Raw genomic sequence first — 13,618 nt, 5'->3', positions numbered from 1 at the left:
GGGACACATGAAAAACAAACCACGAGCGGGACAGGGAAAGAGAATCTCAATTCGGTTCTGCAAGAAGGAGGTTATCGGAATGTTCTTGGTCGCACAGGCACAACCGACAAACGGACTCTGGGATGAAATTGGAAAATAAGTCAGGGCCGAGATTTGGGAAAGTGGGGTATGTACCTCGTATGTATGTATGGATGTATGTACGAGGTATGTATTGTAGAAAAGCCTCATCGACGTCTATAGGACGCATTGAATAAATTCAGCCAGGCAATTTACCCACATGGCAACGGTTAGCTCAAATACTACCAACATGCCTACTCGACAAGTCCCTCTCCTTGTACCTCGTCCAGAGGAAACCGAATGAATGAATAAATAAATATACTCCGAATACCGAGTCTATGTACACCATGGTGCCAATCAAGAACACGAACACGAACAACAACAAAAGATAGAAGGCAAGAAGGGGCGGGAATAGCGTCCTCCTTGTACAAAACCGAAGCGCATTTTTGACTTTGCTAATTGCTAATACAAGTATCTGCATGGAAAGGTGATTGACTGGCTCGCTGGCTGTAGATCGAAAAGCGCATCATCCTGAGCCTGACTCTGAAAAAATAACTACTGTTGCCTAGTGTGATTGTACGTATGTACTCACTCTCCGTGATCACAATCATCGATACTGGTGGTACTGGTGGCACGCTGCATTGCGCATTCGATTACCTCGTCCATCCGTTTCCTTCTTTCCCTCCTATTTGTCTTAAAGAACCATTATTCGACACCATCCCAGCCGTTTTGCCATCGATTCCTCCCTCTTCACACACACATGGCACATGGTACGGGGAGCTGCTATGCAGCGGCCACTGCCACCACGGCCAAGTGCTTTCCTCCCGTTTTCTCCACAGGCACGTCCCATATGCCTTGCGGACGGGCCCCGAGGTCGGGATCCTCCCTCTTCCCGTGACAGGCGCAACCTCTCACACTCTCGTACAGATCTGTCAATTCGCGGTCCTGCTCGCCGCCCATGATCTCTCTGACATCGACGTCGGCCGGCAACTGAGGCGGCGTCACTGGCTCCACCTTGGCCTCATCCTCTTCGTCGGACGAGGAGTCGGAGTGGACCATCCGTGGCGGGTGTGCCGTGGCGGAACCGAAGCGCGTCAGGGACAAGTCGTTCATTTCGTCGTCGAGTTCATCGTCGGCGAGCTCGAGTGCCGCGTCTTCCTCGTCTGAATATGCGTCGTGCACCGGTCTATGTTTCGGCCCCGGCTTTTCTGGCTCTGTCTCCGGGGCAGCCGCGGTACAGTCATAGTGGTACGATTCGGGATCGTCGTAGTCGTCCGAGGACGTGTCATCGTCGTCCTGCTCTTCATCGAGATACTTATGCTGCGCAAAGGTGGGCGGCGGAGATCGCTTGCGTGCCGGTGAAGGAGTGCCACTGGCCCGGTTGCTAGATGCCACACCTACTGTGCTGGATGGTCGGGCGTTGTTATCGTGAAAACTAACCCTGCGACCCCTCGCCTCGGGCTCTGGCGATGCTGGCTTCGCCGCTGTGCAGTCGTAATGAGGGTCAGGTTCCGGGGCTATTGGCTGTGATGCTGTGCAGTCATAGTGTTCCCCTCCATGGTCGTTCGGTGGCTTCCCTTCCTGGAAAATGGATTTGGCATTCTGATTCTCGATCTCGACTATCCGCACCATAAGATTGTCCAGTGTGAAGGCATGGCCAAGGACAAATCGCAAGTTCCGGTCAGGACGGTTTGCAGCGAGTTTCAGCTTGCACTGGGCGGTGTGGGCGAGGGTGTAGGTGGTGCTTGTGGCCAGCTGCCGCGGTGACATTGTCGTTGGTATCCAAATAGCTTGGAGCGAGCCTGAGGTTCGTGAGAGCGACAAAGAGGTACCGCCCAGGTGATCGAGAGATAATGAGAGACAGCACCGAGTCTCAAACAAGGCTGACGGGAGCCAGGTGAAGGTCTGATTTCCAATTCGACCGAATGACTCGTTTGTTCTGGGTTCACTAATCGATAAGAGGGATTTTCAGTTTCTGGAATGCGCGCCGAAGTTGCAGATGGTTCGCCTCCCGACGTCAGAGACAATCACTGATAAAAGTCGAGGTCACAACTCATCCGACGTATAGTGTCTGTCGAGTCACAGAATCAATATATCAGGGACGTTGTCTCCGGAATACGCGATAGTGACAATGTATTTTGCTGATCGTCGGTTGGGTTGACAATCAGGACGAGGGGACGCAGGCAATGGTAGAGGGTGGAGCGGGTTGGCGGGGTCCTGCTGACAAACGGGAGCGGGAGTCGCTGGTGCCGCTGACGAATTGGCAGCCCAGCCAGACACGTTTTGGCCTTGGCATCGTAGCTCGTCTTTCCTCTTTCAGCAAATCCGCAGGTGACTTCAGCTGGCCGGTCACATGCCTAGCATCTTGGTCCGCAGTAGTGGTGGAAGCATCCAAAATATCACAAATCCTGGTGCATGGAGTTGAGAAACCTTGATTGGAGATCTAACTGTCATCTACTCTATGCTCCGTTCATCGTACTTGCAGGTACCTCCTCAGCCCAGCCATGCTCCATGCCCGGGTAGGGATACCCAGTCCTATCTGCTGTTACATTAAACACATTTTCCCTCTATTCAGCCGCCACACGGCTGAACAGGGCCCAAGACGAAATGCATACATCCCGTATCTTCGTATTGTACAGATGGATCGCAGGGAATTTTCGCCGCGTAAAAGGATTGCGAAATGCAGTCGTAGACAAACGGTAGTATGAAACTGCCGTGATGTAAGATATGCTTTGAATCTCCTCGTATCCAAATAGGAGGGGATTCTCGAACCAAAAAAATCCCTGCACAGCCTCCGTAAGACAAAACTCCATGTTCAGACCACTATGGCTTTTCTGGACGCTCGTGCCTTTGGATTGAGCGACTTCTTCTTTTGTTTGGGCTTGACCTCACCGCCCTCAATGTATCTCAGAAGCTCGTCGATGCTTCTTGTGTCAAAAGCAGGATCACCCGTTCCAGTGCGTACACTCGGCTGTGCTGTACTCGCCCTAGAGCTCGTATTCAGCGCGGCTGTGCTCGCGTTCTGCGGCTGGAGCCTTGTGCCCATGCCCATCCTCGGCAGGTGTCGGATGCCTGCCAGACGGCGGTTCTGCAGCAACTTGGCCTGTTTGGCAATGGACACTGCATTCTGCGTCAATTGTTCTAGCCAGCTCTCGGCCTCTTTGGTGTTGCGGTCATTTGCACCGAGTTCTGCCAAAAAGATGCTATATGCATCTCGCATCTTGTTAACAGCGCCATGCGGGTCTCCATCCAGAGCCAAGGCCTGTGCCAACTGGAACAGTATGGTTGCCGCGTTGATAGATTGGCGTCCAAATAAACCCTCGCAGACGACGAAGCAAGCTTCAAACCACTTGCGGGACTCGGAATACTCTTTGATCGATTGGAGCATGACAGCCGCGTTATTCATTGTCGTGATGGAGTCTGGATGATTCGGTCCGAAGATAATCCTCCAAATATCCAGTGCATGCCGGACATATTTCAAGGCTTGTCTCGTGTTGCCGGTGTGATGCTCGAAAAGGGAGAGATTGAGATATGCCAAGATGGTGTCGTGAGAGTCTACGCCCAATGTCCGTTCAGTGACAATCACTGCTTTGCGCGCGAGCTCTACGGCCGCGTCCTTCTCGTCTGTTTGATAGTAGATTGTCGACAGTGAGTTGTACATCTTGGCCACCTCAGGGTGAAGAATGCCGTAAATTTGCTCATGCAGCGAGAGAGACTCGAGGACAAGCTCTTGCCCAAGTTGCTTCTGGCCCTGTGCTAGCGAAAGCTTGCCGGCTTCCAAAGCTTCTTCGGCCAAAGCACTCCTTGGAGCGGCGTCTTTGACAATGGGGGCCATGTTGAGGATATCTTCGGCAGTGAATGTTGTGGAAGGTTTGGCAACACCACCATTCGATTGGGCTTGTTCACCGCCCTTCTTTTTCTTCTTTTTGCTGCCCTCATCTGTCTGGGCACCATTGTTGGAGTGCGAGTCACTGCCACTTCTAGCAGGCGATGGGTCCACGAGCATTTGCACCTCTTTGCTGAAGGAGTATTCCCGTGCAGCCAGCTGGAGGCCAAGTCTTAATGAAATTTCTCGAAGCATCGGCAACGGTCGGATTGATGTTGACCAATCCTCCTTCAATGCATACCTATACCGAATTCTGACCTGTTTTTGGATGGCCGCCTTCAGCTTCGTGGGATTGATCTCCTCAAATGAAAAGTCACCCTCCGGATATAGACCTCGCAGGTCTTCGTCAATTTCGGCGCGCGGATTCGAATTGACCTCCGCACCGAGCAGGCAGTTCAACAGATGCGCGATGCAGGTGCCGGCGAAGATGACGGGAAGATGGCGCAAGTAGCGGTTCGCAATGTGTTTGAATGCTCGAGCCACCATTTCCTGCAACACCACAGTCGAAAATGCCTGCAGCCGTTGTCCCTTTTCTTCGGCAGCTTTTGCCAGTCGTCCCAAGTATCTGATGTTGATACCCCGTTTGTGGATAAGCTGACAGAGAGAGTACCCATCCATTGGAAAGCCAACGTCGCCGTCGTGGAGGTCATTGATGAGGTCTGGAATGACTTTGGACCGAAGAAAGTCACACACCGCCCGAACCTCCTTTTCATCAGCAGCGTATTCCTGCTTTTCTTCCTCGGTCTGGGGTACCTGACCGGTACAGGCGTCGGGATTCAGAGCCAGGGTGAAGTTCGAAATGTCAACACGTTCCTGCTCCAGCGCCGGAGCAGCTTTGCCAGCTTCATCTTGAGCCTCACCGGACTTATCATCACCGCCTTCTCCTGTAGGGCTGCCTTTATCGTTTTGGCCTTCTTCATCCTTTTTGGACTCCTCAGAATGTCCGTTGCTCTGCTTTGAGCGCCGTTTTTCCACTTCGGCCCTCACGAACTCCTGCATCTTCATGTGCCAATAGGTTTCCACAAGCTCTAGTCGCAGGACAGACATCCGATGTGGATACTTTTCGTCCCCTGTGTCAGCTTCAATCTCCTCCGCCCAAGCCACATCCAGAGGAGTGATGCGGTAGAGATCAAGCACATATTTTCGGCCGTCCGTACCCAACAATCCTTTGGTTTCAACACTCCCTTCCAGGTCGTGTCGACCGCCTTCCTTGTCCCAGACAGGATGCTTCTTGACATGTAATGCCTTGGAGAGCTTCTGGAAGACCGGAACAAATGCCTCATTTTCAGTCACAATGTCTCGGCCCTCGACACCCCCGTAGTCAATTTGATGTTCTCCGGGTTCCCGTTGCTTGAAAATCCCTGGAACAATGCTCTGGCCAACAATGCGCTTGCCAAGGTAATCCACGATGACCGTCCCTGGAGTGAATAGGCCGTCGATATCCAGCTGATTCACCGCTTTGACACCCGCAACATCTTTCCCAACTGCCACTCTGGCAGCCTCGTCTCCACCCTCACTTGCGAATGTCTGCACTCCGTCGGCCCCAAAAGAGTAGAATATGTTGTTGTAGATGAAAATCTGGGCATCCCTGCCTTCAGTTGGATTCAGCGGAGCAACTTCGCCTCGGGCGACGAGTACGGCGCCTCTTGCTGCGGCTTCATTGTAGTCGGCAAACAGTTTCGAGGTCAATCGCTCGCGGAAGACTCGGTCTTGTAACGTCTCTCTGGGTAGCTCACGGGTGGTCTGAAACTCTTCATTCCAATCCCGAAGGTTCTCCGCTCCATCCGCTCCTCCAATCAGATAGGCCTCCTGGGCTCTGGTGGGATCTGCTTGATGTTGAGCTCCCTGACCATAAGAAGACGGAACAATCCAGGGATTCGCGGGTATTGCGTTCTGGAAGGGGAACGTCGTGAGAAGGTCCTTGCTGCCGGTTATCTTGTGGAGTTCAGTAAAGGTCTCCGTGAAAGACGGTGACAGGGCCGATATCAGGGTCAGCAAAGAGTGTGCACTGTGATTCTTAGGGGCAGGCCTCGGGAAAGGATCAAATTTGTTGCTGGAGGACTTGTTCACATAGAAGCCAGAGACAGTACAAGTAATCTGGTGCTGCTCGCCTTCGTTGGTGGTCAGCAGTAAGTAGAGCAAGTGGCCTCGCTGGCGGAGGTGATATGGCGGAGGGTTCCATGGTGAGACCGAGAGAGACTTGATGGTCTTCGGCAAGGTGTCCTGGTGAGGCGGTAAGATCGCATCAAGGGACGCCCGTCCATCCAGCTCATAACCCGCCAAGGGATTGTCTTCGGTTTTCTGAGCAGGAGCATTGGCCGAGCCAAACTTTTCATCGTGGAGAGACAATCCGGCGCAGATACCATGAAGCTGGTCGGAACGGTCACCAGTGGCGCCAATGAGCTCCCGTATGCGGACTACGTGCAACCTCGCCTCTTTCTCGGTATAAGGATCTTCGACCAGCACAATTTCATCGTCTGGCTTGAGGTCCTTCACCTCCGAGAGCTCGACAAAATCATTTATCCTCTGGCCATTGTGCTCGAGATGGAAACAGGTGTATTGGAAGGTATCTAGAGTCTCGACGATGGACTGACGAACATCCTGCACCTGCTCTTGACTCGTCACCGTTATCGTCTGCTTGTAAGGCTTGTGCGGCAGCTTAACGGTGACTTGGAACAGTGCACCGGCATTGGCATCATCGTGACGAGAGTGGTCGTGGTCATGGTCATGGGGGTGTGTATGGTTGTGTGCGTGATCGTGCGAGTCACCATTGACCCCGTTGACTCCGTTTGTGAGGGCAGAAGCTGTTTCAGCTTTGGTCGGGACCTCTGTTACAGCTGTTAGTTAATTGACCAGAATGTCGATGATCAACCAAGCCACAGCATACCTTGTGTTGTCCTCACGTCACCATTGGAATCGTCCATTAGGAATCACCTTGGGGGCGAATGCAACACCACGGGTACTGTACAGTCAAGAGCAATGCTAAGGAGTGTAAAGTCAGATATGGAAGATCTGACGAAGAAAGAATGAAGGAATATATTTTACAAGAAAGGTGATGCCAGGTGAAAAATTAATGTACAGCAAAGAAACTGTGACGGGTGCAGAAGGTCTGTCTGGGGAGAAGATGGACAATAAATTTTTTGAAATGAGTATCGACACCACAATTAATCGCCGCGATGCCGGTGTTCCAATTGGATGGCGAGGACAGTCAAGGGCTCGGAGGACAGGAAGCTGCCCCGGGCATTTGCTCGAGCTGCTCGGGTTACGCCGGGTGTTGATGGTTGGTTGGTAGCTTAAGCCGCGGCGCCTTGTTTAGCATTAGGGGTGGTTAGGAGTACTAGGAAAGGCCGGGAGCACCCAGGCTTACCAGGCTCGGGGTCATGTTCGGCTGCCAGAGAAGCCCTCCTGGCCCTCCAAAGGTGAAAAGGCCGCATGTTGCAGGGGGGGGCCACTAAGGCCACTACCTACCTACTTGTGCCTAGGTCCCGGACCTTCAGGGCCCCACTAGGCTTCCTAGCGCATTCCGAGTCCATGCAGCCCGGTACGATGCGAATTTGGCCGTCACGCGACTTGGGCATGTTTTACTGGCACGTTGAGTAACCCTTTTAATTGTTGGAGAAGATGATGACAACCCTGGAAGTTCATCTAGTCCTTGTTCCGGTAAGGGTACAAGTCCTACCTAATATGAGTGACATATAAAAAGGGGGGTTGCGGAGAAAAACAAAACAGCAACAACATCGAGCAACAGTATATCTATTCCACCCAAGTCAAAGAGCAAGATAGCTATGCATGCACAAGCATTCACCCCGAGTATGTGCGAGGTATCTCCTTGTACCTTGTACTGTACCTAATAGGACCTAGGTAGGTACCAAGAACAAGGTCAGGATGAAGATCAACACAACCCCAATCAAACGAACTTGTCCATCCTGCTGAGCACGTGCGTGGAAAGTCTGGCATCAAGCCACAGCCACTCACTCTCTGCCACTACGATATCGCCCCCTTAAACTTTCTTGCTCTGTACTTGTCCTTTGCTCTCTGATACTTTGTTTGGCTCTTCAAAGTCACTCTTTACCAATTCATTTCTATCGCTCATTCATCAAGTTTTTGCGGTGCGCCTGGGGTTTTTATCCATTGCGCGTGGTCGTTTAATTTCCCTTCCCCACCACAGACGCGAGATCAGACGCGTACGAGAGTATTGCTTGTATGACCTTGGATGCGCCGCGGCCCCGGTCCCTAGAAATCCTGCTGGTTCAGGCGCATAGCTCCCCATCATGAGGAACTTACAAAGATTGGTGGTCGCCAGACCTGTGCATGTCTCTTCATCTTTCAGACGTCGTATTCTCGCTTCTAGGCGGGCGACTTCGCGCGCCTTTGCCCAACAATTCGGCCCGACGGGCAACTTCCCAGGTACCGACCAAGATGACGAAGAACGACCAAAGACGTCGAAATCGGGACCAGAACCGAAAAGTCGTCTAGGACCTACCGCGTCCAGGGCTTTTGAGGCGGCGATGACCACCTTTGCATCGATCGCCGTTCTTGGTCTCGCGGGTTACTCGTATCACGTCTACTACAAAGCTCTAGTGCTGCGCAAGATAGAAAAGGCCTTTGCGCCTGGCGACCCGATGCTCGAACTTGCATCACCAGCCGATTCCCGCACTCCTCCCCCAGAGCAGTCGGCCGACGAAACGGATCACTGGATCCCCCGGCCCGAGCAGGCGAGGATCAATGCCATCATTAACGGGGAATCAAAAGGCAGATATTATCTCCTTGTTGGTGAGAAGGGCACGGGAAAGTCATCGATGCTGCTGGAAGCAATGAAGGAGAGGAACGGGGAGGGTGTCTCAATGTTTGAAGCTCACGCCGATCCTGAAATCTTCCGCATCAGACTGGGGAAGGCCTTGAACTATGAGTTTCACGAAGACTATATCGGGTCCTTGTTTTCGATCCGCGGTCCACGAGACACCACCGCGCTGCTTGACATTGAACGAGCCTTCAACAAGCTTGAGAAGGTTGCTTTGGCAAACAGGAACCGAACCAGCAAGCCAGGCCGGACAGGACCTCTCATTCTGATCGTCAACTGCGCGCACTTGATCCGCGACAATGACGTCGGGAACGATCTGATCGAATTGATGCAGCAGCGAGCGGAACAGTGGGCTGCAGCAAATCTCATCACCATGATCTTCAACTCTGACGATTACTGGGTCTATGAACGTCTCCGCCGGTATGCCACAAGAATGGAGGTGATCCCCATTCTGGATCTCCCCAAGGATCGCGCCATCGCCGCCCTGGAAAGATATCGCGGCAAATACTTTCCAGAGCAGAAACGGGATCCCGAGATTCTCAAGCAAGTCTACGAACTGGTGGGCGGGCGGCTCAATTTCCTGAATCGGGTCGCCAAAAGCACCGACATGTTGAAAATGTGTCGACAGATCAACGAAGCGGAGAAGACGTGGTTTTTGAACAAATGTGGTATTCTGGGTGAGGAAATGGACGACGACGTAATGGACCAACAGAAATATGCCAGCGCAGCCATGGTCCTGGCAAAGGCGCTGGTGGATCGAGAAAAGGACATGGAATCGAGCTACGATGAAGAACATGGCCATATTCTGCCACAGATTCCTCTCTATATTGCTCGTCAGATCATGACCCGGGCGGACTTCATTCAAACCTACGACCACGACAACATCTTCACCATCGACAGCAGTGCCATGGTCCGCGCAGACAGCGTGCCTATGATGAACGCATTCAAAGAAATTTGTGCAGAACCTGGATTTGACGACTACCTGGAGGCCACCCTTGACCGGATCTCGGCGATTGAAAGCATCAACAGGACCAAGGAACTAACCTTTAAAGATTTATGGATTGAACAAAAAGGAGAACAAAGGGGCAAATACTCGTTTGTGACAAAAGATGCTCGGGGCCGGGAGACCGGCACCATTGAGATGAGAGTGCATCCAGATAACCCACCTGAAGAAGACGATGATTAAGAGTATGAAAGAGTTGAATCATGCACCCTGACCTATTACCTTACCTTCCTCTCCTGGCCTCGAGGAACTCTGACACCTACCACTCGTCATTTCAGGTCCAGGCATGTCATGCACTGTCGAACCATACCTCGAGGCCAATTCCCAGAGTCATCGTAGTCCTGGCCATCCCAGGTTTGAACTAGCCTGGTGTAGTGCATACCGCAACCTGGGCAGTTATTCCTGTTTTCGTGGTTATGGTCAACCCACCTTTTCAATCCTCCAGAGTTCGCATCTTGGCTGCGATCGCGCGCGAAGACTCGCCCCTGGGCTTCCAGAGTTATCAAGTTGTCGCGGGCAGACAGGGCGCATGTTTCCAGCAGTGTTTTTCTGCAACTTGCACACTGCCATTCGGAATCTGGTTGATCAAGAACATCCTCGTAAGATCTGTGACTACATTGACATCGCGACCCAGCTGGGACTCTGTGGGTTCGATGGAAGTTTTGGCTGCAGGGCTGGCAGTAATAGAGTTCATTGACAGCATTTCTGTCCGGACCATGGGCCGATTGGGCGAACATGGCACAGTACATACAAATGAGCTTGTCACAGCCAGAGAAACGGCCTGCTCTTCGGGAACCCATGCCATGGCAGGGCTTGACAACCAGCCTGCTCGAAGGGATGCCGCAATCGTCGCACGGAATTGCCTGCAAACTTGCGAAATAGCGCTCTTTGGTATCTGGTTCGAGACGGTCATAGGGATATGGTTTGAACACTTGGGCAATGGTCGTGGAAACCATGCGGAGTCGGGTGTAGTCGTATCTGTCAAGAACACCGGCTTCGCGCAAACCGTCTGCAAATGGTCCGACTTGAGTGAAGACGCTGAGGAAGTTTAGCTTCGGTCTCACATAACTTGGGTACTCACCTGGTTTGTTGGGTTGGATCCTCGATGCTTTGAACCGGTCTTCAGTGTAATCGAGCATTGTGATATCACTGTCACAGTCAGCCATATTCGGTATATTCCTTTTCTTTCCCGTTTCTTCCAAATTGGTCGAAAATGGGACTATGAGGCAATGATTGAGACGAGATAGACCTCCTCGGAGAATATGTACGTCTGCTAGGAACATTATCGATTGTCTGTCAGACAATGTAACCGGCGACCAAAGGCACAATGGTATTGTACGTGGCTCTCTCGACACAAAACCACGGTAGAGGCACAAAGGGTCTCTTGGTATGCCATAGTCTCGGTTGGGAGCCAGATGTGGCCGATGATGGTAAAACGTTTTTGTTTGGTAGAGTAGAACAAGGTGTTTTCTTAGAGCAATGCGATATTCGAGAACAAAGTCTTCTTTGTTCGCCCTCTGGAGCTCTCCGCCGGGATCGTCCGGTGGATAAAGGTCTCCTGTTGATTCTTTGAGTCAAGTTGCTTGGTTGCTTGGTTGCTTTGGAGCTGACGCTGTGCGGCTTCGATTTCCGCAGGTGCAGGTGTCGAGGTGCGTTGGTGACGTTTGGCGCAGTTTCAACCCTTGAACCAATCACGTCACGATCGCGAAACTGGGTTGTTTTGTTCCGTCTTCTCACCACACACCACCACCACAAGCACCATCGCCTTCTCCAGCCACTGATTTTCTCAATTCTCGATTCCAAGACAGTCCTCTCCTTCCACGGACAAGAGTCATATTCCAGATCTCCTAATTCTTTCGTGTCGCTGTCTGGCAAGACCATCTTGATGCTGGGGGATCTTCTCGAACTGACCACCACTCTCGTGCATCCAGAGCACGAGCCAAACCTTTCCAGCCTCGCCGGTCGCAGCGCAGCCAGCTCGACCATGGCCCCTCCACGAAGCCGCCATGCGAAATCATCGAGTGTCGGGTCCACGAGCAGCGCGGCCGATGTCGCAAACGGTATTGCCACAACTCCAAGCTCCAAATCCGACCCTTCCACCATCGTGGCGCGCAAACGACGTCCCTCCCGCCCGACCGTGTCGTCTGATGGCTCACCTGTCGTGATCATCCCCAAACCCTCACCGAGAAGGGATCTTGACAGCACTTCAAAGTCCAATCTCTCACAACGCAAAGAATTTGAGCCATTGAAACTGGCTGCCACTGTGGTGTTGAGCACCGTCTTGGAGTCAGGGTTACAGAGCGCGGCTTCAATGGTCGGAGTGGGCGACCTTGCAGCAGTTTCAAGACGGCCCGATACATGGATTGAGATTCTGGGATTGCTGGGCTGGAAAATAACCAAATTGGGCGTATATTGGGTTGGCGACTTTGACGGTAAGTCCTCGCATCATATTCTTATCCTCCTCAAGTCTGCGGTCAAATTGATTAATCACGTCGATCTCCAGCGTACGATGTCGCGTCCCTTTCCCTCTTGCTCAACACCCCGCCCGCCATTCTTTTGGGCCTCTTTTACGAGATATCTCCCATAACGCTGGCGTCTACGACTCTCTCTTCGATGATCGGCAATGCCCTTCCATACTATCTACTCCGCCCTTTGGCTCCCTCACACCACCCGAACAGCGCACCAAAATCCAGCATTCGAAACCGTCCGATCCTAACCGATCCATACACCACCGTTGCGACATCTCTTCTTGCGACAGCCATCTTTGCGGTGCTACTTGAAGCCAGTTTCGCAACTTTCCTCCCCACTTGGCTCGTTGTCTATTTCACGGGACTGAGGACGCTGGAACCTGCACACTTGGGTCCTGCTGGACTCCCTACGCTCCTGCTTGCCCTGATTCCGGCTGGGTGGGCGTGCATGGAGTTCCTCTTCGCGCCATCGACAGCTGCAGACACGGTTGTGAACGCAGGACCAGCTTTTGATCCGTCCACTGCAACTTTCTGGGAGCACGCCTACCACAACGCATGGGGATGGTATTCGGCACGTCAGAAGGAGCTGATTGGTCGCACCGGGTTGTTGACCGGATTGATGATTGCGGAGATCGTATTGACACTGTGGGGGACATTGGCGGGAGTAGAAGTCACAGGGGCGCTGGGCTATGCTGGCATTTGGGGTCTGGGGTGTGTGGTTATAGGAGGTGTATTGGATTGGGTCGGAGGGCCAAGTGATTGATTTTTCAGGGAGTTTTGCCCGCTGCCTGGTCAGCGAGGCTGTGTTGGCGCTCCGGGGGTGGGGGTTGACTTGTCTCGAGTTTGCCCTCTTTTCGAAAGCAGGGTTGTTGTCCTTGGTACAACTTTCTGGTGCGGTCGACCACCAACAAACATAAGCAGAGAATCCGACGAGGGATATATAATTTTCTATTCCATCAAACACGTGCCAATCTCGACCCATGTAACGAGTGATAGGTGGGTCTGAGAAGATCCTTGGAGAAGAAACACTGGCCCTATCCATCGTGGCCTTTTCTTCGGAATATTAACACGTACATTTGGAATACCTCGTATTGCAGAGGTCAAGTACCTGTACCTGAACTCGGTACGTATATCAGTATATACAAAGATACAGTACCTCTTCCTTGTACGAAGTGATATGATATAAGAGCAGTTTTGATGGGTACCCACCTACCTATGTACCTACCTCAATTACTCGAGAGCGAAAAACCTAACTGCCGTTTGCGGTTTGATCCTAGAGGGTGAGCGAAGGCCGCTTTAACCTGAGCCTCAATTGAGCCCTTACCTGAGCTTCCCTGAGTAGTCAAAAGGGGGATCGACTCGAGCCTCCTATGATCGGTTATAATACCTGTCTCTCAGCTAGT

The 13,618-nt window shown here is 52.3% G+C and overlaps 5 protein-coding genes across 5 annotated transcripts; 2 read left to right on the top strand and 3 right to left on the bottom strand.

The window, feature by feature from the left end:
* Positions 1-840: 840 nt before the first annotated feature.
* AYO20_00495 (hypothetical protein) lies at positions 841-1,827 on the bottom strand (the record flags this gene model as incomplete). The annotated part of the gene is made up of 1 exon (XM_022638806.1): positions 841-1,827. One exon carries the CDS (start codon positions 1,825-1,827, stop codon positions 841-843), a length of 987 nt encoding a protein of 328 aa, XP_022505089.1.
* Positions 1,828-2,872: 1,045 nt separating this feature from the next.
* AYO20_00494 (hypothetical protein) lies at positions 2,873-6,867 on the bottom strand (the record flags this gene model as incomplete). Its single annotated transcript, XM_022638805.1, has 2 exons — positions 2,873-6,771; positions 6,831-6,867. 2 exons carry the CDS (start codon positions 6,865-6,867, stop codon positions 2,873-2,875), a joined length of 3,936 nt encoding a protein of 1,311 aa, XP_022505088.1.
* A 1,347-nt stretch (positions 6,868-8,214) lies between these two features.
* On the top strand, positions 8,215-9,930 carry AYO20_00493 (hypothetical protein; the record flags this gene model as incomplete). Its single annotated transcript, XM_022638804.1, has 1 exon — positions 8,215-9,930. One exon carries the CDS (start codon positions 8,215-8,217, stop codon positions 9,928-9,930), a length of 1,716 nt encoding a protein of 571 aa, XP_022505087.1.
* A 319-nt stretch (positions 9,931-10,249) lies between these two features.
* On the bottom strand, positions 10,250-10,913 carry AYO20_00492 (hypothetical protein; the record flags this gene model as incomplete). The annotated part of the gene is made up of 2 exons (XM_022638803.1): positions 10,250-10,413; positions 10,499-10,913. 2 exons carry the CDS (start codon positions 10,911-10,913, stop codon positions 10,250-10,252), a joined length of 579 nt encoding a protein of 192 aa, XP_022505086.1.
* An 818-nt stretch (positions 10,914-11,731) lies between these two features.
* Positions 11,732-12,978, top strand: AYO20_00491 (hypothetical protein; the record flags this gene model as incomplete). Its single annotated transcript, XM_022638802.1, has 2 exons — positions 11,732-12,179; positions 12,251-12,978. 2 exons carry the CDS (start codon positions 11,732-11,734, stop codon positions 12,976-12,978), a joined length of 1,176 nt encoding a protein of 391 aa, XP_022505085.1.
* Between the last annotated feature and the right edge of the window lie 640 nt (positions 12,979-13,618).

This window comes from Fonsecaea nubica (genome assembly GCF_001646965.1).
Source record: "Fonsecaea nubica strain CBS 269.64 chromosome Unknown Scaff2, whole genome shotgun sequence".
NCBI lineage: Eukaryota > Fungi > Ascomycota > Eurotiomycetes > Chaetothyriales > Herpotrichiellaceae > Fonsecaea > Fonsecaea nubica.
The sequence above is the reverse complement of the archived record's forward strand: the minus strand, read 5'-3'. Positions and strand labels throughout refer to the sequence as shown.